At 28.1% G+C, this 24,843-nt stretch overlaps 1 protein-coding gene across 1 annotated transcript; it reads left to right on the top strand.

Moving 5' to 3' along the window:
- Positions 1-124: 124 nt before the first annotated feature.
- Positions 125-24,616, top strand: LOC107455892 (lysosomal aspartic protease). Its single transcript, XM_016073617.4, has 9 exons — positions 125-206; positions 3,361-3,490; positions 6,601-6,724; positions 8,241-8,374; positions 10,241-10,425; positions 18,835-18,957; positions 20,442-20,589; positions 22,383-22,481; positions 24,294-24,616. The coding sequence occupies exons 1-9, from the start codon at positions 139-141 to the stop codon at positions 24,453-24,455; spliced, it is 1,173 nt and encodes a 390-aa protein (XP_015929103.2). The 5' UTR covers positions 125-138; the 3' UTR covers positions 24,456-24,616.
- Positions 24,617-24,843: the final 227 nt, after the last annotated feature.

Here is a 24,843-nt window from a genome sequence, read left to right as displayed (position 1 = left end):
AGGAGTCAGCTAACTTTGATAAATCGTGATTTTTATCACGTGAGCTTATTTTTCATTCAGTGCTGATTATAAATTTTTTACAATAAAAGTGGTCATCAAGGCGTTTTTCTGTCTTCCAACTTGTAGAGGTCTGTCACGATGAAACTTTTTGTTGGAATTACGTTGCTTTCGGTCCTTAGTTTGTCTTTAGGTGACAAGCTTTTAAGGTAAGCATGTGAATTTGAATTAGAAATGATGAATTATTAATTTTCTTTTTTTGATTTAAATTTTAAATGAAACATGTCTATCAATTTTTATTTGGTATAGCCTTTCAGTATTCTAATTTTTTTAAAAACTATCTGCAATTTATTGAAACAATATTTTGACGTGATCAGAATTACATAGTTACCATTTGGAAATTACATTAGTTTCCATTTTAGTTGACTATCTGATTATCTGTTATTCTTAAAAAAGTATCCGTATAAAAATTATCCGTTTTTTTGTCATTTTGAATATTTGTTTTAGTTATGCTGTTTACTATTGTTAGTTAGTCCTAAAGTTATAAGGTTTTTTAGGTAATCATGTGAATTTGAATTAGAAATGATGAATTATTAATTTTCTTTTTTTGATTTAAATTTTAAATGAATCATGCCTATCAATTTTTATCTGGTATAGCCTTTCAGTATTCTAATTTTTTTAAAAACTATCTGCAATTTATTGAAACAATATCTTGACGTGATCAGAATTACATAGTTACTATTTGGAAATTACATTAGTTTCCTTTTTAGTTGACTATCTGATTATCAGTTATTCTTAAAAAAGTTTCCGTATAAAAATTATCCATCCTTTTTTTGTCATTTTGAATATTTGTTTGAGCTATGCTGTTTACTATTGTTAGTTAGTTCTAAAGTTATAAGGTTTTTAAGGTAAGCATGTGAACTTGAATTAGAAATGATGGATTATTTTTTTTTTATTGATTTAAATTTGAAATGAATCACCCCTATTAAATCTATTTGGTGTAGCTTTTCAACCTTTTAATTTTTTTTGAAATATCTACAATTTATTTAAAATATAATTTGTGATGGTAGTAGTTGCATTTGTTACATGGATTTTGCATTAGGAAATCACATTAGTTTCTTCTTTAGTTTTTCCTTAATTGAAAAGTTTCAGATAAAAAATTATTAGTTTTTCTTGAAAAATATTCGCATAAAATTTTTTTGTCCTTTTTTTGTCATCTTAAATATTTGTTTAAGTTATGCTGCTTTATCGCTAGTTAGTTTTTAAGTGATAAGATTTTTAAGATAAGCAAGTGTATTTGAACTGGAAATGTAGAATTATTGATTTTTTTTTAAAAATTTAAATTTTAAATAAATCATGCCTATCAAATTTTATTTTGCATAGCTTTTCAGTCTTATAATTTTTTTCGACTGTCTGTAATTTATTTAAGCAATATTTTATCATGATGGGAATTACATTGTTTACATAAAATTTGAATTTGGAAATTGCATTAGTTACATTTTTGCTTTTTGCAAATGGCATTAGTTTCTTTATTTTTTTTCTTAATTGACAAGCTTCACATAAAAGAGTTGTCTATTTTTCTTTAAAAATTTAGTGGTATTAGTAAATTTAGGTTAATGCTAGAATATATTCCGTATTTTAATATACCACTTTATTTTTAAGTGGTTTAACAAGCTGGAATTTTCAGGCATACTTTCTTTTTTAAAAAAAGTTTTAGTTGTGGTTACCCAGAAATTAAAATATCGACTTATGTTTTATTATCATTACCAATTTTTAAAATTTTCAAGGCCCGTGGGAACCCTGACTTAAGCATGCAAAAAGTGGATCGTTTGAGTTATTTTAATGTTGTTTAAATCCAATGTACAAATATTTTTAAATTAAAATACTGGAGTTTTGGGTCTTACTGAAAAGTTATAAGAATATATTTGTGCACGTAAATATTTTTAGAGACTTTGGCGTGACTTGTTGTGCATTATTTTGACTAAATTTATTGACTCCTCATTCCCGACTACTAGTAATGAGAATATGTAAAAAAATAGTGCGTATGAAAGTAGTAGTATTACACATATGTTTAAACCTTTGCAGTCTGATCTTTCATTCTAATAAGGCATCAAAAATCAACATTTTTAAATTTAAAATTTTTATATCATAATATTTAGTAATCACATTATTTTATGATTTCTGGTTATTATATAAATTATAATGCTTTATGAAATTTTTTGACCTCTAAAGGTTAAAATAAGGGGATATTATTTTTTTATTACCTACCACTTTAGCGTTGAGTAGTCACTGTTTCATGACTTAAGACAACACCTCCTACATCAGAAAGCCTTCACATAGCTTTCATAATTAGTCTGCGCATGTTATTTAAAAAGCGAACCAGTTGTGCGCATGAACTCAATTTCTATTTTAAAAGTAATTGAGAGAAATTTATCATACATATTTGAGAATTGAATCTGTAGAGATTGGCAGATAAATAAAACAAACCAATCATATTCATAAATTACACAAATTTTTAGGCATATATTTGATACCACATTAAAATTTTTAATAGATTTTCAATTAAATGGCTCTTTCGTAACCTGGTTTACCTTCGTTGTAGTCTTATCGGACTACCTATAAGAAACCGTGTGAAGGCTTTCAGTTATAGGAGTCGTTGTTTTAGATAAGGGTGTCTACCATTCACGAAAATCTGAAGAAAATAGCACTTTTAGCGATTCTGTTAATTATCTCTTCGTTTTTAAAACTGCTTCTTTTTCCTATTCAAATTTTACTTCTTTGAAAAAAGAGTTTGACCTTTTAAGAGGTTTTTGAAACAAACGAATTAGTAAGAATTAGTAAGTTATATTGAAGTGAAGTATACTTTTATTTTTCGCTTTTTATTTTCGACTTAAAAGTGAACAGCTATGGTTAAGGTGAAAGATAATTTCAACGTTAGGGTCAAATCTTTGCAAAAAATATATAATTTTAATAAACCTATTTTAAGGAACTGCAATTACGATGAAATTTTAATTTCATTACTAATGAAGTTTTTTTTTTAAAAAAAAACTATTTTTTTGCAAATTTCCTGAATTTTTATTTGATAACAGCCCAATACACAGAAATATCTTAATGTCTACATAGAAATCATTATATTTTACCCAAAGACGCTTTTCATAAAATGTGGCTTATTTTTATATTATAAGCCTTAAGCCTTTCTCGGCCTTTATTAAAGACCTTTATAAAGGCCTTAAGCCTTTCACGTTATGGAAAAAAATTAAATGATTTCAATAATATATTTAATATAATGATGATAGTTGATTTTTTGTAAATTAATAAATTTAAATAATAGTTCTATATTGAAGTTTGAATTATAATTTTTAGGGTTAAGCTTGCTCATTCAAGACCAGTCCGCCACAAATTACATGAAGTTGGAACACCTGTAGAAATCGCTTTACCGAGAAGGATCTTGGGAAAAAGTCCATTCCCAGAACCTCTTTCAAATTATTTGGATGTAAGTACTATAATTTTTAATTATTATCTATTCAATATTCAGGAAATGGGCAAAATGTATAAATGAAATATGGTTCATTTTAACGATGTTTTTTATGGGATATATCACTCTGAAGCTTATGAAACATCTCAACCAAAATACAGTCGGATCTCTATTTAACGAAGTCACTAAATCCGGATAATAAGTTCGTAATATGGAAAATTCGCAAAATGGAAAATCACCTTTTTGAAATACTTAAGCAACACAAAACAGGTTTTAAATTCATAAACTCTAGACACAATTAAATTAGCAATTGATGCACTTTTATCTTGTAAACTATAAAAGAAATCTGCATGGAAAGCAAGAATAGAGCAAAAACATTATCCAGTGTTACACTATCATGCTATATACATTTTCAACTAAAAAAAAGCTAAATTTATGTATAAAATTGTAGTTGCATTTATTATAAAAGTAATTTTAAACATACATTGCCACATGCGTTCTTAAGTTTAATTGCTACATATAAAATCCGTTAATTTGAACTGAGTTTTTCGTTTGAAATGCAAACAAAAAGGGAAAGGGAATTTACTTTCTCTAAGATAATTTTTAGAGCAAACAGTAATACATTACATCAAGCAGTGGCTTCGAAAATTAATTCAAGGTCATTTCCCTCATAAAATGCGTTCACTAGTTTGAAATGTTAAGAAATAGTTTGGAAAATAGGAAAAGTGGATCTCAATGAAAAGTTCGTTAAATAGAAAATTCACTTCGCTATTTGGAAGTTATTTTACGAAGAAATTTCCAAAATATTCTTGGTTCCTCGAAAAAACTCGTAAAATAGAGAAATTCGCAAAATGGAAGTTCGTTAAATAGAAGTTCAACAGTATACTTTTTTGTTTCCGTTCTTAGTTTTTATTTTTATTTTTTATAATTAAATGGAATTAAATTCAATGTAAATACAAATGGCGCAACAACTGAAATAGACAATACTGTGCTAGACAACATTAAGAAATCTGGGCAACTTGATTAATAAATGTCATGAATTAATATCGCGATGGCTCGGAGGATAGAGCGTTCGCCTTCCAATGAGGTGAACCGGGTTCGATCCCGGCAATGGCTGATAGATGCGAATTCCGCATCCGGCTTGCCCCGACCACAGTGCTGACGTGAAATACCCTCAGTGGTAGACGGATCGTGGGTTAGAGTCCCCTTGCCGTAAGACTAACCGTGGGAGGTTCTCGTGGTTTTCCTCTCCATGTAACGCAAATGCTGGCTAACTCCATCAAAAGGTCCGCCGGGAAGGCAAATTTCTCCCATTGCTTGATTTAGGAGTTTCCTTGTCTTCCGGATTGGGTTCAGAATTACAAGGCTATGGAGTTAAACATTAGTAGTAGTAAACCCAAAAATTAGGTCGGCTGTTCAACGACGGTTATAAAACAAAAAAAAAAAAATTAATATCGGTCAAAGCCATCACTACGAATCAAATTTTTTTTTCTTTCTAAAACTACAAAAATTCCATAGTAGTTGGTGGGTATACTGATATTGCATGAAAGGCAATTAAATTATTTAAATAAAGGATTAAAATATGTAAATAAATAAGTAATAAAGAAGCAAGAAAATTATAGTAATTTCATTTTATAATTATGAAATTAAAATTTTTTTTAATCGTGATTAAATTTTTAACTATCCTATTTTATGAACTTAAAATCCTTATAAATTTAAAAAGCCTTTTAAATACCACTATTTAAATCAATTATTAATGCTTGTTCAACAATATGCATTTAATTTTTGTTAAAAGTTTGTGAATTTTGAAAAATTGTTTTATCTTACGCGAATATAAATATATAGCTTTAATATTTTCCTTTTTTAAATTTTAATTACGCTTTGCAAAGAGGAGTAATCGGAAATCTGAATCGTATACCTGTTTTTTTTTTTACTTGAATAAAGGGAACTCTAAATTAAAATCATTAAAACTTCTGTTTCGGATATCAGCTATTAATAAACTAAACACAAATACAAATGCTGCTTAACCAAGGTTAAAAACTTTTTTTACAAACCTTTAAAGTCAGCACGACTTTTTAAGTCACGACATCAATAAGTTTATAAATATCCTGAATATAAACGTGACATTATTTATATCCCAGCACTTGAAAATATTTGTGAATGCTTATGACGTGTAAAGGTAAGTTAAATTAAAACGTTATTTTAAAGAAAAAAAATATATAATGGATTTTAATAAATATACATGGATCTAAAAATCTTTTAAAAATTAATGAAATTTTTTTTTTTTTGGCAATTATGTTTCTCTTCTTACATTTGAAAATGATTTCAGTTTTGGAAATTTTCCGTTTAATCCTGTATAGTATCTTCTTTTTTCCGACTTATCCCTTACAGCATTTTCTGTTGTCTGGCTAATCCTTTACAGCATCTTTTCAGAGAAATTACATTGTTCAACAAGCACGAGTTTTATGGGTATGAGTTACCCTAGAGTTCTTTCCCTATTTTGTTTTATCGCCCCAAACTTAGTTTATGACATTGTTTGAACTCATTGCTAAATATGCGTCACGTCGTTTTATCTTGACGCAGTATAGCCACTTCCATATGTTATATCATTATATTCTTCTATCAATTATGATCAATTTTAATTATTTTTCCGAACTACATAGTGTGCTATATTTAATTGTGCCAGGTGTATTATGCTCATTAAATTAACATTACATTAGTCCATGTGATATAAGTTTCTCATAACGCTAAAATATAGGATTTTTCGTTGCATTGTTTGGTTTTTATTATTGTTTGGCCTGTATTTCATTGCTTGGATTTCATTAAATTGTCAGAGTCTTAATTCGTAATCTGTATGGAATAAAAGGTAGTTATATTGATTAAAAAAGATACATGCTTGTAGCCGTTTACTTTTAAAAACAAAAAAATCTTAATTTTATAATGATATCATGATTTAAATTAGAGTAAAAGAATTAGCACAACAATAGCAGGAGTCGTTGTCACTCCTGCTATTACCAATGTCGTGACTGTCTTTTTTTGTGTCATATACAGTTATAGCAATTTTAGTTTATACCTCGTAAATAATCATAAATTCTATTCAAAAAGTATGAATAAACTTCTTTTAACAGGCCCAATATTATGGACAAATTTCTATTGGAACTCCGCCACAAACCTTCAAAGTAGTTTTTGACACTGGATCTTCCAACTTATGGGTACCTTCAAAGAAATGCAAGTGGACCAACATTGCTTGCCGTAAGTATCTAATTTATTTATATTTTATAGAAAGGTAGCTATCAATGGACCTTAAAATCGTTAAATTTGGCAAGTTTATTGTTTTCTACATATAACTGTAATAATTACTCCCCATTCTTTTCATAACTAAACAAGCACTTTGCTATTGTGAAACTTTAAATAAATATAGAAAAACTAAAAATAAGTGCGATTGGCCTAATGGAGGAAACAGAACATAATTAAGGCAAGGATTAAGTATAGATGAGATGATAGTTATTTTATTTCTTAATACAGTTTCGTTTTTACACAAGTCAGTAAAATGTATTAAACTAGAATGAGCGTGATTGGATAAATCAAATACTGATTGCAAAAAATATATTAAAGCATATTATGACACACAATGTCCATAAAGGGATAAATTGGATTATTTTCTAATTATAGATTTAATTACCACTGATATGCTTTCAATTATTTTGATACAATAACATTCATGTGTATAAAAGTTAGCGTCTGCAGTCAAAAATTACGAAATTATGAAACCGGTACAATGGCAATCTAATTACTATTTAAGAACTAATTATCAAAGTTAGAGATAACAAAGAAGTAAACGAATTTGCTTTTTGTTTTGATTTCTAAACGTATTACGGATTTCAATGAAGCCTGGTAGTTCAAAATTATTGTAGCATTAAGCAAGGCAAAATGTAAAAAATTAAAAAAAATAAATAAAAAATAAATAGAGATAAATAAATGAAAGTGTGCCCGAATGCATTTGGAAGGTAAAAACAAAATATTTTTTTTTGCCATCCTTTTATTTTTGGCTGCGGCAGTATTTTTTTCATTGGTGCAACAAGTATAAAGACCAAATCTCAGTAAATGTAATTTTAAATATACGACTACTTTCAACTTTTATTTCTCAGGAACTATTTGACCGATATTGCTTAAGTTTGTATTTTGCCATGCAAAATTACACTCTTTAAAATGACGCAAAAAATTGTAAACCTTACTATTAAAATATTTATCGACTATTATTAAATAAAAAATAATAAATATTTACTAAAAATTATTTTTTGCATGGAATTATCTTCGGATAAAGAAATTTAACTATTGTGTGCAAACCTTTTTCAATTCATTTAAAAGTTTTTGAGATATGTTGAAATACGCAAAAAAGTAAAATTAGCCTTACAAACTTCGAACAGCTCTCTTGATCAAACCAAACTATTGGGATTATATTTCCCAGATTGCAGCTACCCCCTAGAGTTTGGGAGTTGGAAATCTAAATCCGTTAAAAGAAAGATATGTTTATTCAGAGAATGTACGTTTTTAAGTCTGATTTTGTAACTTAAAATATCATCCTCTCTAACTAATTAACATATTTGAGGTCACCATCTGAAACGATTAAGAATGAGTCCCAGAACGTGAAGATCCATTCATTAGATTAAAAGTTATTAAGGGTGGTTTGATTACTTTTTTGTGCACTGTACAATTCTGTAAATTAGCTGTCAGATATACTTAACTTTCAATTATTATTTTTGTTTAGTTCTACACAACAAATATGACAGCAGCAAATCCAGTACATACAAAGCAAATGGAACTGCTTTTGAAATCAAATATGGAAGTGGTAGCATGACTGGATTTTTGAGTACCGATACAGTTGCAATTGGAGGAGTACAGGTAATTTTATTTTAAAAAATTTATTCAACAAATGAAGAGTTGACACACACACACAAAAAAATTAGTTAAGTAGCGGAAACAAAATTTTCAGGAGAATGATTATGATTCCTAAAAGATTGTGAATTGTTAACAGCTCCATCTCAGGAACTGGTATCGATTCACCAGTACCGGAGTCAGTATCGGCCGTAGTTATTGACAATAGTTATCAGCAATTGCCTTCACAACAATATTGACCTCTAATCAAAGATCGGATTGAAGTTTGATTGTTCTCTGGTTAACCCGTTTTGTCCCGAATTTATATATTGATATGATACAAAAAGTGGTTTTATGGAAAAAGTGGTATAATATACTATCGAAATTAATTGGTTTTTCTACTGTTAGGCCATTCAAAAAGTCTTTGATAGATCAAAAAGTACTTGCTGCTTATAATTCTAGATCTAATCAGATATAACTAAATCATTCTGGTATCTGAGAATCTTTTAATTCACCTAGATAAATGAAAATGCTGAGAAAAGTTTCCCATCACAATGAATGTCTTTGAAAAAAGGAACTGTCCTAAATACATGACGCTGGGCGTTAACCGGTTAAGGTCAAAATTACGATCTGCGGATGGATGAAAGGTATGTGAATGAGTCTGGAATGGCTGCGAATGAGTCTGGAATGGAAAGAGGGCTGCAACGTTTGTGTGCGGCAAAGTCGTAATTTTGGTCATAGATGGCGCCACTAAAAAACAATAAGCGCTTCTCTCTGCTTTAAATTTGTTTGGTTCTACCGATGCAAGGCATGAACTTAATTTACTTTTTTCGTTAACTAAAATCTTCTTTTTAAAATATGTGCAGTCAACTTGTTTGAGATAAAATTTCGATGGATATCATTCTTTCATTGGAAAAATTGAGACAATACTTGCTAATTCATTCTTTTTTAGGTATAAAAACAGACAAAGCACAGAAGCTGACCTTATTTACCCAACCAATATCTGCGAAACAAATAAATCAGAAAAAAAAACTAAATAGGTTTTTACTGATAAACATATTACGATATTCTTTTCAATGTCGTTCGACAAAAGTTGAATACAACTTTTTATCTTTGTAATGATAACACACATTTTCTTTTCAATCCTTCATAAGGTGACATAAAAATATTATGTTACAAGCTGTAAAAAAGCAAAAAAAAAAAAAAAAAAAAGATAATCTTTAACAAGATATCAATATTATTCACTTAATAATAGGAACAATAAACAGTAAGATAAGAAAAAACAGGAAATAAAGAAGCTCTTATCTAAGTTCGTTTGTTTGGAAATGATTAGCAAAATTCAACAATATATATATATATATATATATATATATATATATATATATATATATATATATATATATATATATATATATATAGTTCAAAATGAAGGTAAAACAAAGGAAAAGACATATTAAAAAAGGGGGGGGGGAAATCATAATTAAAAAGTCTAGTAAAAAGTCTAGCCTTCAAGTCTAGTAAATATTCTTTTTTCTGATTTGTAGAGCCTTGTGCTTGCCAGCAGATGTAAAATGGAGGAGAACTAATTTTAAAATAGGACGGAATCTGTTCGCATGAACATGAAAGTATTAAAATGAGTACTTTTATGATACTCCATTTTCTTTTTAATAAATGGAGTTGGCTGTTCAGATTTTAACTCAATCATGACAATAATTTAAGCATCGATATTTTATAAATATAAAATCAACGCGTTATTCTTTGAAAACTAAAGATATCTTGCCTAACTGAAGAAAATATCCACTTGAATTAAACATAAATTTTGCACCACTTTCTACTATGTTTCATCAAGCATTAAAGAACTAATTGAATTATTTATTATTAATTTAATTTTAGGTTGCCAGCCAAACTTTCGCTGAAGCCGTCACAGAACCAGGACTGACTTTTGTTGCTGCTAAATTTGATGGAATCCTTGGAATGGGATTCAGCACTATTTCTGTTGATGGTGTCACTCCTGTTTTTGACAACATGTTGAAGGAAAAAGTAGTAGATAAACCAGTTTTCTCTTTCTACCTTAGCAGGTAAGAAAAGTAGCCAAAAGAAATTCCAACAGTTGTTTTATGTTGAAGTAATGTTCAATATTTCGCTTTAAAACAAATCAAGGACTTCAGGCAATGTTCCGGGTAACCACATTCCAGAAATTTTTTTAAGAAAATTAGAGACAAAAATCGAGGAAACTAAATGTTATAACTAATTATCATTGACCAAAAATATTTGTAAATTTTATTGTATATGTAAATGTTTTTGTAAATATTTATTTTTTCTGCAAATATTGTATTTGTAAATGTTTAAACTGATTTCTATAGACCAAAAATATTTTTTTTTTACAAATGATCAACTGAATTCTTAAAATTAACGTGAAATTAAAGCCTATAAAATTCTACATAACCTCTTAGAAAATTACTGGGACTCTCTGACTGAGCGGTATCACCCGCCAAACGCTCTGTAGCGGGAAGGTAGCGGGTTCGAATCCCACAATAACCCTGTATGTATGTATGTGTACCAAAAAAATTGTCATAACTTTTTAATTTTTTCTAGACTGTGGCCTCTCTGATATAATAAAAGAGAGCACTTTTCAAGAGAGTTTTTGGAGATAAACACCAAAATCTTAATGCAAACAATAAGATATGTATAATGCAAATATCCAGTAGAAATTTCGAAAACTTGTCGCGGTGGAGCAGTAGATGTAGCGTTCTCCTCCTAATGACGTGACCCCAGGTTCGAATCTCAGCGATGGCTAGTCTGTATAAATTCTGCTCCTGACTCGCACCAATCACAGTGCTGACTTCAAATATCCTCAGTAGTATTATGGGTCATGAGTTAGAATCTCTTTGTCCTCGGGCTAACCGTGGGATGCTTTAATGATGTTCGTCTACATGTTGTTGTGCAACCACGCAAATGTGGGTAATTCCATCAAAAAGAAAGAGCTCCATCTAGCTTCATGAAGGATAGTTTGTCTCAATGTTTTATCTAGGAGCTCCCTTTCTTCTGGGTTATGTTCAAAATTTTCAATTCCCTGCAATATTTAAAGAAGTTATGAGAAAATGTTTAAAATTTTATCAGTACTTTAAAACATTAAAGCATGCGTGTCAGGTATTTTATGTGTCCATTTCCTGCTATTATCAGATCAGCGTAATTTCATAACTACTTAAATATTCAGATTTATACAAGCAATTTGCGGCTTTTAATAAAGATAGCGTGGTATTCAAAAGCAAAATGGTTACTTAGTTTAGCTTTGCAAGGATCGACCACGAATTCAGCAAAAATTTAAGAAGCGCTATTACCAAAAAGGTTAGAGTATAGCCATATTTTTAAACCAATAGGATCTATCCTATTATTACTTACAAGTTTAGCCTTGAAAATGCATCATGTTTCGACTAATAATCATATTTATTATTAATATCTTATAGTAAACAGAACTGAAATGTTCAATTTTGTGCCAACACTTTTTACTTTTTTGAGAAAAAAGGAACTGTTCTTTTAAACTTACGTTGGGCACAAATGCGTATTTAGCAAAGTTGGCAACCTGAAAGCACTGGCTCTCTATTGTATTTATACTGGTAGTAAAAAAAAAATTATGTAAGCAACTATTTTCAATTTTTTTTAAATTTGAAACACTATTGCAATATTCTTATTAGATCTTTAAATGTAGTGATAAAAAAATAATCTTAACTCAAATTTCTGAGCATAAGTTTTACTGTCACTTTAAACAATCGTAAAAATTCTCCGTCTTTTAACCGATTGTTCACATCTGCTTAAGGTAATTTAACACTTTTATCGTGGGGACCGTGCTTGCTTATAATAATTATTGATCGCATCGAATCGAATCGCATTATTATCTATCGCATTATTATATATAATCGCATTATTATATTATAGCATCGAATAATTATTCTAACTTCCATATAAAACTTACGAGCATGATCTCACGATACCTGAGCCAAAATTAATTCGCTCATTTTCTGAGGTTTGTTGAATATTTGTTTTGTACATTAAATTAAGCATATTGCAAATCTAGTTGCAGAAAATAAATTATAACTATATCTAACTTTCTTAGTAAAACTTAAACGGCTTATTGAAAGAACTTTTTTTCTTTTTTTATTATCAAAAAAAAAATTAAATCTTTATTGATATACTGTGTTAATTAAAATAATATTAAAAAATAACAATAGAAAACTTGTGATAAAGAGAGGTGGATAGTTTCTCATTTTATCAATCACTTTAGTTTAAAAAGTCAAAATAAAAGATCTTCAACACAATGTTATGAGCAACTATTTTCCTTTTTCTAAGAGGAAACGATAGAAAGCTAGCCACAATCAAGAAATTTTTTATTAAGAGCTCCCTAATGTCCATCCAAATTTTTAAAATATAGTTGTTGAAAAATTAATATTTTTTAAAAGTTTATCTTGAAATGTTTTTCATCTCCTCAATAGTGCGCAAACTTATTATTTATATAAAGAAATTTGATACAAAAGGATGAAAATTACTTAAATTGAAATGGTTGCAAAAATAATTATATTGTCACTTGCATTGACGGTTAAGTTACAACCACTTATCATTCATTTACAAGAATAGTGTTTTCAATGTGCAAAAATCTTGGCAATCATCCACCAAAATTTTTACAGTGTACCAGAAATTTTTTTTTGTCGTATGCCTAAACAGGCAGTGCTGGGCACAACGGTTACATGTAGTTTTCATCCTCGCATCGTGTTTGACACCCCCCCTTCCAATCGCTGAAAGGGAGTGGCTGGGTAGGGTGTCATGCCAAGGACTAGATACAAATTTCGCCAATGTGGGGAATCGCAACTTGGCACCTCATAACGTAAAAATATACCCCTATTCTCCTGAAAAAGTTGACTGCGCGTGCTCGAGAAATCGAAACTGCAAAATAATGGAAAATCGCACTCCTAGCAATATCGATATCATAAGTAGAAATTGATGTTGATAAATACTCAATCCACAAACGTACGAGTTCGCAGCAGATTATTTTGCCAAAATATTAATCTAAAAAAAAGATGTAGATCCCTTTCTTTCTCACAAATCGCAAAACTTATCCTCAATAGCCGTTTATTTTTCTTGGCTAAATATATTATGACATTATATTTCGTGCAAACATCAAGAGAGGGTAAAAACCTTATATTAGATACAACCCCAGAAGTTCAATTATTTGTATTCGATTTTTATAATAAAAATAAGTAAAATACGAAAATAGTGGTTTTTTTCCATCGCTTTTTTTTAACACAATGCTAAAAACATTAATTGCAGAAAATGCTTGGTAATAAGCTTTCCTTAATACCAGCTAATTCAAAAAATTTATTACTAGCACTTGATAATGACTCCCAGTCCCGAAATGGGAGCGTTGGTTGGAAGTGTGGAATTATCTATAAAAGTAAAGCAATTTGTTTAATACAAAATCTTTTTTTCTGCTTCATATGATCATTATTAAATGCAATAATTCTAAGAAATTGAAAAGAAAAAGAAATATTCTCAATCGACATAGCAGCACCCAATAGGTTTAGTCTTTAAATTAAAATATATCATACTTTTTCATGAATAGTACTTATTGCATTAAATTTAATATATATCTCAGCAACTCGATATTAATAATTTGTAAAATTTATTCTCTTTTAATTCTGATTTATTCTCTTTAGAGGAACATCGTATTTAAAAAATTCTAAATCTAAGGAATATTATTTTTAAATTTTTTTTTCTAGAAATCATAAGAAAACTTCATTAGAAATTTTTTAGGACATCAAAACTTGGTCAGTTTTTCTCAAAGAATGTTATTTTCTGTAACTAAAACATAGCATATAAACTTATTGAAGGTTTGGATTAATATTCATTTTAAAGTTGGAGAAATTTATTTAATTCTTTATTTTTTATTTAATTGTCATTGATTGAAATCATTTGAAGCATTCAGTAAATTAAAATTATTTTTACATCAGATATTTAATAGATAGTTAACTTCACTTTTCTGATATATTTTACAGAGATATGGGACTTATTTTAAGTATTTAAACAAATATTAAAATTATTTAAAAGAATTTAAATAATTATTAAAATTTTTTTGAATAGTTAAGATCACTTTAATATTATAATTTTTAGCAAGTGGTTCAGTGGTATATTGATCGAATTTTATATATTAGCAATCAACCTTGTATTACGGACTAAATTCTTCTTTTTTTACAGTCATATGAGAATTATTTTAAATATTTAAGCAAATATTAAAACAATTTAAAGCAAATTTGAGCAGTTATTAAATTATTATTATTTTCTTTCTCTTCTTTTTTTGAATAGTTAAGATTTCTTCAATATTATAATTTTTAACAAGGGTTTCAGCGGTAAAATTTTTAAATTATTTTATTAGAAAATCTGAACTTAAATGAAATATAATTGCTTGATTTAAATCAAATTGATTGAATTCTATATATACAGGGTGTTTATAAATTCCCGGACCCATTTTGCTGTTTAATAACTCATAAAATAATGAAGATATAAACAAACTTATGGCATTTATTGATGGAATAACTCATATATTTTCCTTTTCAGGTTTGAATATCTTTACTGTTGTAAATATCGTCTGCGCGTGTGGTTAATTTCAGATAATTTCATTTTCCTGTCTAAATATCTGTACTTTTCTAAATATCATCTGCTTATTAATTGCATTTTTTTTTTCTTCAACTATTGCAATGTTATGTTTACTTTCTATGTGATGTTTTATTCGAGCGGATATTAAGGAGAATGCATGCATCGACATGCTTGCCGCTAACTGGCGTGAAATTGACTATCGACTTGATATTCTCCGTGCGACGAAGGGGGCACACGTGGAAGCTCATTGACAGGGGTCATGAAACTTTTTGAGTCTATCTAACCATTTATGTTATTAATTTTAATCTATCTTTATTATTTTATGAGTTATTAGAAATCAAAATGGGTCCGGGACTTTATAAACACTCTGTATATTAACGATCAAGCTTGTATTACAGAGTAAGACTAAAACATACTAAAAAAAATATTTTTTTTAAAGAGATCTGTCTAATATGGCTTTACCTAAGCTAATTCTTACTCAAACCTTAATCTTAACTTCATTTTTATCAGCTCTAAATCATTATCCAAATACTTATTATACATCCTTATTTATACTATATATTAATATTACATATTAATAAAGGCTTCTTTACTTGTCATGATTTTTTGATCTAAGAATATTTTTTTTCGAATTTCAATTGGGAAAAAATTTTGTGAGTTGGAATTTTTAATATTTCAAAACTTTGTAAAACACTCGTATATTTAAAAGTGCGTGATAAAAGCGCATGATGTTCATGGGTCAAGTATTAATTTTACTTTATGCTGTCTTATTTTAGATTAACTCCTATTCACTGACTTATATTTTGATTGTGAGAATCAAGATATGTCGTAATATTTTAATAAATTCTTAATACACTTCGTAATTTCTTAATAAAATTAGTAGGTGCAACTTTCATAATTTCACTTCATGAGTAGTACAATTTTCTTAGTTTAGAAATAGGAAGATTGGCGAAATAAATGTGTAAATAGATTTTTATTTTTTTAAACAGTTTTTTAAATAGTTTTGTTAGAGTATATTAATAAATAGTATTTTTAGATGTCAAAATTGACTGATTAGGGGATTAATTATAAAAAAAAAACTTGTCAAAATGAAGAAATAATAGTTATTTTTATTTATTGCTAAAAATCCATTCATTTATAGTTAAGAAAAAAGGATTAACTGATTATAAAGCAAGATTAAAAATTTAGAATATGATATAAAATTGTTCGATATTTTTTTAAACTATTATTTATTTTAACCGAACTTTAATTTTAACTGAAATAAACTTCAAAGTATCTGTAAAATACACTTTACAAAATTTATAAAATAGTATTATTACTTAATTGAGATTTCAGTATTTTAATTCTTTCTTATTTTCCTTGAGCAATTTTCATAAATATGCTTCATATTATTAAGCGAAAGTTTTATTTAAATATTTCAACAAAAAAAAAAGTAAATAGAAGCAAAATTTTCATTATTTCTCTCAAATTTATGAAAAATTGCTAACTGTCAACCATCAACTTCGAGATAAACTTTGTAAAAATAATTAAATACTAATTATAACTATTTTCTTTCTATCAATGCATTTCATTTATACATTTTTCAGTGCTAATAGCTTTGGATAATTTCAACCAAATAAGAATAAATTTTATAATGCAATCCATTTAAAAGGCCATTGTATTTAAAAATCTTTCATTCTTAGGTATTTCAATTTTAAACATTTCATATGTTTAGTCCCACTTCAACTCCGTATCCTTGTTATTTTGAACCCAATCCAGAAGACAAGGGAACTCCTGAACCAAGTGTTGGGAGAAATGTGTCTTCGTCGAGGACTTTTTGATGGAACTAATCCGTATTTGTGTTACATGGAGAGGAAAACCACGAAAACATATCATGGTTAGGCTGACGGCAAGGGGACACTAACCCTTGATCCGTCTACCGCTTTTGAAACCTGTTCATCTAATTTGAAGGCTCTTTTCCTGAGCCATCATGGCTCTTATCATAAGATATTCAGTTTAGTGAAGTTCAATTTAATTTTCATCAGTTTGCAGTTCAGTTAAGTTTGCAACCGTGTTAGTGAGAAAGTTTTTATTGTGGTTTCTAAAATGTTATGCAGACGACATCTTTCTCCTATTTCTTTGTGAGAAAGTAATAAAAGATTTCTTTAATTCTTTTTTGGGGTAAATTTTACCATTATTTTTAAAAGCTTTTTTTACAGACTATTGTATAAAAGTACTTAATGAGCATTTTTATGATTTTAGGTTTAAGCATTAAAACAAGGTTTAAAAAGGTTACTTTTCTAAAAACTTACTAAAACAAGTCACGCAATCATAACTATTATATGATGCTAACTTAATTTGAAAAATATTTGCAATTTTAACCATGTTTCTATAACCCTCAGATCAAGAGGTATTCACTGCACAGTTTTTGATATCCCATGTATAGAAAACTCAAAGTCTAATTTGATTAAAAGTTTAAATATTTAACCACAATTTTTTTAAAAATTTATTAACTTAAGTTAGCTGTGTGTCGATATAAATGAAGATATTAGTTTTTAAAAATATTAAGATATATATATTCATATTTTAAAAATATTAATATAAAATGTTAATTAATATTAGAAGAGGTAATCATGTAATCAAATAAATGTTTGAATAAAATTTACTAGAAAAATCGCTAACAGGAAGAGTAAAATAAGATTTAAAAAATAAAATTTTTTACTTATAAATGTACCATGTAATTAAAATCCCCAAACAAGTAATAGTTTTAAAAAATAAATTATATTTTAAAATAAAGAATTTCTGTTAAGAAAAATTTAAATATAGAAAATAATGTTTTTAGATAGAAATAAGGTTTTTAAAAAACAATTAAATATTTTTAAAACAAAGAATGTTTTTTGAAAATAAATAATATTCAACAAAATAAGAATTTTCTTATAAATAATAATAAAAATTTGATTTTCTTTAAATAAAAAAGCAATATTTAAAAAATAATAATAATAATTCCCTTCAGCCAGTAATAAAAATAAATAATGATTTTAAAAAATCAATTTAGATTTTTGAAATTAAGAATTTCCTTAAACTTATAAATAATGTTATTAAAAATAAAAATTCCTTCAATAAGAATGCTTATATTTTTAAAAACAAGAAATTCCTATTAAATTTCTTTTAAAAAACAAACTTTTATTTTAAAAAATATAATTTTTAAAAACAAAATTTCCCCCAAGAAATTGCTGAAAAGGTTACAAGCGCACCACCCAAATGTGAGGAAGAGCGTCATGCTCTTCCTCGTTATATATTTTATTCTATAAGTTTCATCGGCAATAAACATTTGGTGTAAAAGCGGCAATAATCGCGCCAAGCTAGTTTACGGGCTAAGCAGTAGAATCATATGAGGCTTTGAGTCGAAGGGGAGGGAAAATGAAAACCTGGACCCGAGGATGAAACAACTACGACACCGGCACAACAGGCACTGCTGGGGGTTTAGGCAGTGGGGGTGCGATTGTTAGTGTTTTTCAGTGGCGTCATCTATGGCCAGGAATTCGACTTCTGTCACGCCATTCACACAACCAAAACCCGTTTATAGGGCAGGTCACATTCACACACAAAGGAGAAAGGACATTGAACACACAGAGAGAGAGAGAGGGAGAAAGAAACATTCATGCCTTGCCCGGGATTCGAACCCAGGACCTTTCTGATGCAAGGACAGTTCCCTGCCCCCTACACAGACCGGTCGGCACCAGAACTTAAAGAGACCATTTATCTGTTTGACCTTTTATATAGCTGTTTAAATTTTTTTATATTAAGCTTTTTGTTATTTATTTTGATTTAAAATGTTTTTAAACTGTTACTTTTATTTTTAGAAATCCTAACGCCAGCGCCGGTGGAGAAATTATTTTTGGAGGAAGTGATCCAAATCATTACAAGGGTGATTTCACTTATGTGCCTGTTGACAAGAAAGGATACTGGCAATTCCACATGGACTCGTAAGTTGAAAAATATTTATTTCAATTCATTTGAATTCAACATGTTTTTCAAAGTAACAGTTTAAGCTTCCTGCACTGGAGGCAAAACTATAATTTTAAACTATATGTACCATCTGGTTGAAATAAATCATCTGGATTTTAGAACAAACAAATTCTTTAAATATTTTAAAATTTGTGAGAATTAAAGAAATTATTAAATTATTATTATTAAATAAAATAATGAAAAACAATAAATAATTGCTAAGAGTTATAATTTGCAGGGAATTATCTTTGGATAAACAAAATTTTTAATTGTGTTCCAAAAATGTTCAATTCGCTTAAAAATCCTAGAATGCTGCTACTTCCAATATTTTGGGAATCAACAATGTTAATCCGTCGAAATAAAGATATTCTTGTAAAGAGAAAGTTAAAGGTTCCCTCTGGTCTTGAAATTTTAAAAAGCGGTAACGAAAATTTAAACAAATATCAATATTTTAATTTCTGTGTAACCACCACTAAAAATAGTTTTTCAAAGAAAGTATATATGCATGAAAAGTTTAGCTTTTAAACCGCTCAACGGTAAAGTGGTATATTAAAATAAGAAACATCTTCTAGCATTAATCTAAATTTACTACCACTAATAAAACTTTTCAAGGATTCCGGGAACCCTGAAGTACGTTTTTGCGTCTGATTTCGTAACTTAAAATATCATCTGCACTAATTAATTAGCATATTTGAGATAACCGCCTAGAACCATTAAGGTTGGGTCCAGGAACGTGAAGATCCGATCATTTGATCAAAAGTTATTCGGGGAGGTCAGTTTGATGGAGTGGGATTTTTTTTTTTTTTTTGAGCAATGTACCTCAAAACCTAAAAATAGAATATAAAATTGAGTATAATTTAAAAAATTCACATTTTAGATATTTTAATTAAATTAAATTTTAAGAATTAAAGCTCTTTTTCACAGTTTGATAAGCTATCTTAAGAAAAAAAAGCATTCCTAATTTAAATTTAGAAACTTTAAGAAAAGTTTTAAATGCTAATAGAAAAACAATTTAAGATACGGATATCTTTATTCAAAATAAATTTGAAATTAGTAAATATCGCTGCGTATAATTTCAATTACTATTAAATATTAAAAGTATCAATTTTTTAAAGCTTTAAATTTCAATTTGCCTAATAGAAAACTTTTTAAAAATTTTTCATATTAATCTTAAATGGTATAAAAGTTGAGGAAATAGTTCCATAGAATGCATGGATATTTTAAGCATGTCTAGGACTCTTTTTATTGTTTTAATAAAATAATTTCTCTAAATATTCAATATAATTACTTCAAAAACAACGGTTTTTCAGTGACACGTCTCTGAATTTGCAAAATTCTATTATTTTATCATCAATTTCTAAGAAGTTAAGAGATATTAAAATGCCTTTTTATCCTGATTTTTATCAAGTTATATTTACCTATTTTACTAATAGGCAATAATAAATACAATTTTATTTTATAGGATAAGCGTCAATGGTAAAACTAGTGCTTATTGCTCAAGTGGATGTGAAGCTATTGCAGATACAGGAACTTCCCTAATTGCTGGACCTGTTGATGAAATTGACAAATTGAACAAGGAAATTGGAGCAACTCCATTAATGCAAGGAGAAGTAAGTTGAATTGCTGTATTTTTAATAAAGATACTTAAGATCCTAATTTTTTAAGTGTTATCGAGCAAGTTATTATAAAAATTCCGTTTTATCACTGAATTATTGAAATCATTTATGTTTATTTTTTACTTTATGGAAGACTTCAGGTTATTAATCCCTTAACTTGTGCGCTCGAGTTAGTTCGAGCGCGCTAAACAGGCCAAACTGCATACCTGCCAACTTTTAATCCTTCCCATTTTCATTTTTTCCAGTGGTATTAAAATGGAATTAAAACTTCAAATTTAAGCAAACAAATACGTTGTATTTGAGAAAACTTAAGATGACAATCATGATAGTAACGCATATTAATATATGTGCTTAATTTTTGTAAGAATAGTGGTGATCAAAATCATCTAAAAATTAAGTTTATAAAAGAAAAAATAGTATATTCTTACTACCACTTTAAATAAGAAAATAAAATCTTCCGGAAAATCCGGAAGAGTTGACAGATATGAAACTGTGCACACTCGAAATAATTCGAGCGGCGTTGCATTTTAAGCTGCTATAATATTTCACACTCGAATATACTCGAGAATTGAAAATCACAATGTGAAAGTTAAGAAAAAAAATCGTTTTATTGATATTTATCATCTACATAGATTGTAAGCTCTAACACTTATTTATTCAAGAATAAAATATACAGAGATGCCAACTTGCTCCGGACAGCAAATATACATTTTAAAGTGGTAGTTTATCAATTGTGATTCTTGGTTTAATAAATTCAATTTGGTAGATTTTCATCCACCACTATTTCTAAATAATTCGTAGGCTTATATAATTCATATGTCATGCTATACCTTTTAAAAAGCAAGCAAAACTAGTCAAATATTTGCAAAATTTACTTTGTAGTTATTTACTGTTATTTTAAACTTATTTTGGCGTGTCCGGAGCAGTTGGCATCTCTGTATATAGCCTTTTTCCATGAAATAAAAGCGCAGTATATCAAAATTGTCCAGTAAAAGAAAAGACAATGTTCTAAAGTGTGTTTTTTTACATTAACACGTTCACGCCGGGGTGACCCACCGGTGGGTCACGCTAGATTGTCTCATCTTGGTAGCGCACCGGAATAAGAACTGGTAACAATAAATTTCATTTCTTATTTTTTTTTCCGGGAATAATAAAAATCCATAACTACCAATTGTTTTTAACAGATGCAATTTTTATATTGAATTGCTTCTTCGCCGTGATAAATTTCTTTACAGTGAATTGTTGTTGTTGAGAATAGATTAACTCCTCCAGAATATTATCTAATATTGAAATAGTTCTTCTACCAGTATTTTCTCTTTTCCCGTACCAGTAATTTCACTTTTCCCGGCGTGAACGTGTTAAAAAAGTTGATTTTTCTTTGCCGGTTTTTTTCAAAAAATCTGTGCGTTAGGGGGTTAAGGACTGTTTCATAGTCAAAAATATTATGTAATAGCGTTTTATTTTCATATTTTTTTTTAAAACTTCAATATGTAAATAACTCTTATAATATATGATTTATAAAAAGACTAAAGAATTCTCGTTGTATCTTTTTATAATTTAAATCATCAAGATTGCTAGCAACGACTCATTAAATTAGTAGCAATATCTTGACATACTCTAAGCTGTTCGTTATTATTCCTTCGTTCGTAAATTATTCGTATTTCGTTTACCGCATGGTAGATTTCAATTTCTTAATTACTAATTTATGACAAAAAATACTGTTTTGTTTTCATAAAAATTTTTTTTCTCCATAAACATTTACTAATTTTTGACTTTTCCAATTTCAGTACGTTGTTGACTGTAACTTGATTCCCAAATTACCAACAGTATCTTTTACTCTCGGAGGAAAAACATTTGATTTGAAAGGATCTGATTATGTTATTCAAGTAAGTATTGAAGCATTTCATTTTCTCACTATTTTCTTTGCAGAAAACGGTAATGAATTATTTTTATTCAGAATAGATTGAGGCGATAAAGAATATGTCTAACTGTTTTTTTTTCTTTTCTTTTTTATTTCATAAATTGATATGAAACCCTTGTTATGGTACAATAATTGTTTGTAATTTCATACATTCCAACGATTCATATATGGAATAGGTCATTCTTTCTGAATATTTCCATTGTTATATCATATATCTTGTAAAAGTAAGATATTAGTATCAATCATAAAAAAAAATTGCAGCTAACAGAAGAAAATGCTCTTTAAGTAAAACCTCACACATAAGTCATAACATAAACTATTTGAAGTTTTTGCGAATTATTTTTTTCCTCAGTGGTAGCGAACTAAAAGGAAATTCTTTAGAACAGATTTTTTTCTGTAAAAAAATATAAATACTAAAGCATTTGTCTATATAACTTCAGATGTATCTGCATAAATTACGTGTGCTTAGTGGTGGACAAAATTCTAATGTATTAAAATATAAATATAATAACCGTGCGACACCACTGGAAAAAATATTTTCTGAAACTACGGAGAATCCAAAGCCTCCTAGATAGCTTCTAGGCCCTAGATAGATCTAGGAGGCTTTGGGAGAATCCGTAGTAGTTGAAGTGTTGGCAAAACACCTTTTCCCTATCATGGCAAGGGAAAAAATGGATTAATTTTAACGCAAATGGGCTATCATGTCTTTCATAATGTGAATTCGAAATTCGTTAAGATTTGTAAGATTTATTTAAAATGAAATAATGGAAATTAAATAAAATTTTCTTTTTAAATTTATCAAAAAACTAAAAAAATTTAAAAAAAATTTATTTTTTTGGAATCTGCTTTCGTGAAAAGTAAAGGCACAGAACAAAAATCTGTAAGTTAAATACAATATTTACAACGAAATAAATATATTTTCGGTTTGAAAATCTTTTTTGGATCATTTCTTCGATTTTATGAGGTAGTTAAAATAAAATACTATTCATCCATTTAGTTTAAAAAATTTCTTTTCAATATTTTGTTATTTTTATTTATTTATTTATTCTTGATCGCTTTTCAACATATTTATAACAAACCCTATAAATAGTAGCATAGAAAAGAATAATTATCGAACCGCTGCATGCAGAAAGACTATCCATCTTGCTAATTATTTTTCGGAAAACTACAAATAATAGTATTTCCTATTTTTCCTATTAGAGTCAAAATTAGTGCCAAAAATCTGAAGAAAAATAAATTATGGTCCAGGCGTAATCCATAAGCACGATTTTCTAGATTTTTAGCGCTGATAGGAAAAGCAGAATAAATTTTTAGCTCTAGCTTTTTCAAAAAATTAGTAGATCTGAAACCAGTTCTGTGTTTAATATATGGTAATTACTTTACTAAATATTGCAATTACTTTATTAAATATTGAAAAATTACCTTATTAATATTTTAACTATCTTACTAAATAGTGTAACTACTTTACTAAATATTGTAACTATCTTACTAAATACTGTAATTAACTTACTAAATATTGTAATTACCTTACTAAATATTGTAATTACCTTAATATTGTAGTTACTTTACTAAATATTGTAATTATCGTACTAAATAGTGTAACTACTTTACTAAATATTGTAACTATCTTACTAAATACTGTAATTATCTTACTAAATATTGTAATTACCTAACTAAATATTGTAATTACCTTAATATTGTAGCTACTTTACTAAATATTGTAATTATCTTACTAAATATTGTAATTTGCTTACTAAATATTATAATTACTTTTTAGGTTTCACAATTGGGACAAACCATCTGTTTGAGTGGCTTCATGGGAATTGACATTCCCAAACCAGCCGGACCATTGTGGATTTTGGGAGATGTTTTTATTGGACGTTACTACACAGAATTCGATTACGCTAACAGCAGAGTTGGTTTCGCCGACGCAAAATAAATTTCTAAAAAAGATAAAAACAAATTCTTTAAATTTATTTTAAAAAAACCGATTCTTTAAGATTAATAGAAAATTTTTTAAGCTTTAAGACTTTTGTTACGTTTTATCTTGTGTAAAAACTCTTTAAAAATGTCTTTTTGAATAAATATATTTTTATAAAAGTGTCTTTCGTTTTTGAGGAAAACGTTCTGCATTAATTGATGTTCTGATATGATGAAAAGTTCAGATAAGATGAGAAGTTCATATTAATTGATAAATTTCATGTTAAGGCAAATTACGAATGCTTTATTTTAATAGTGGGAGACAACTCAATTTTGTTACGCTGCGAATCGCAGGGATGCTTGCTTGCTCGGTTTTGTTGGCAAATATTTCCTAGTTGTAGCAAAAT

This window comes from Parasteatoda tepidariorum, chromosome 12 (genome assembly GCF_982258835.1).
Source record: "Parasteatoda tepidariorum strain Cologne lab strain chromosome 12, Ptep-v5.0, whole genome shotgun sequence".
Taxonomy (NCBI): Eukaryota; Metazoa; Arthropoda; class Arachnida; order Araneae; family Theridiidae; genus Parasteatoda; species Parasteatoda tepidariorum.
Note: the sequence above shows the minus strand (reverse complement) of the source record. Positions and strands in the feature narration are given on the sequence as shown.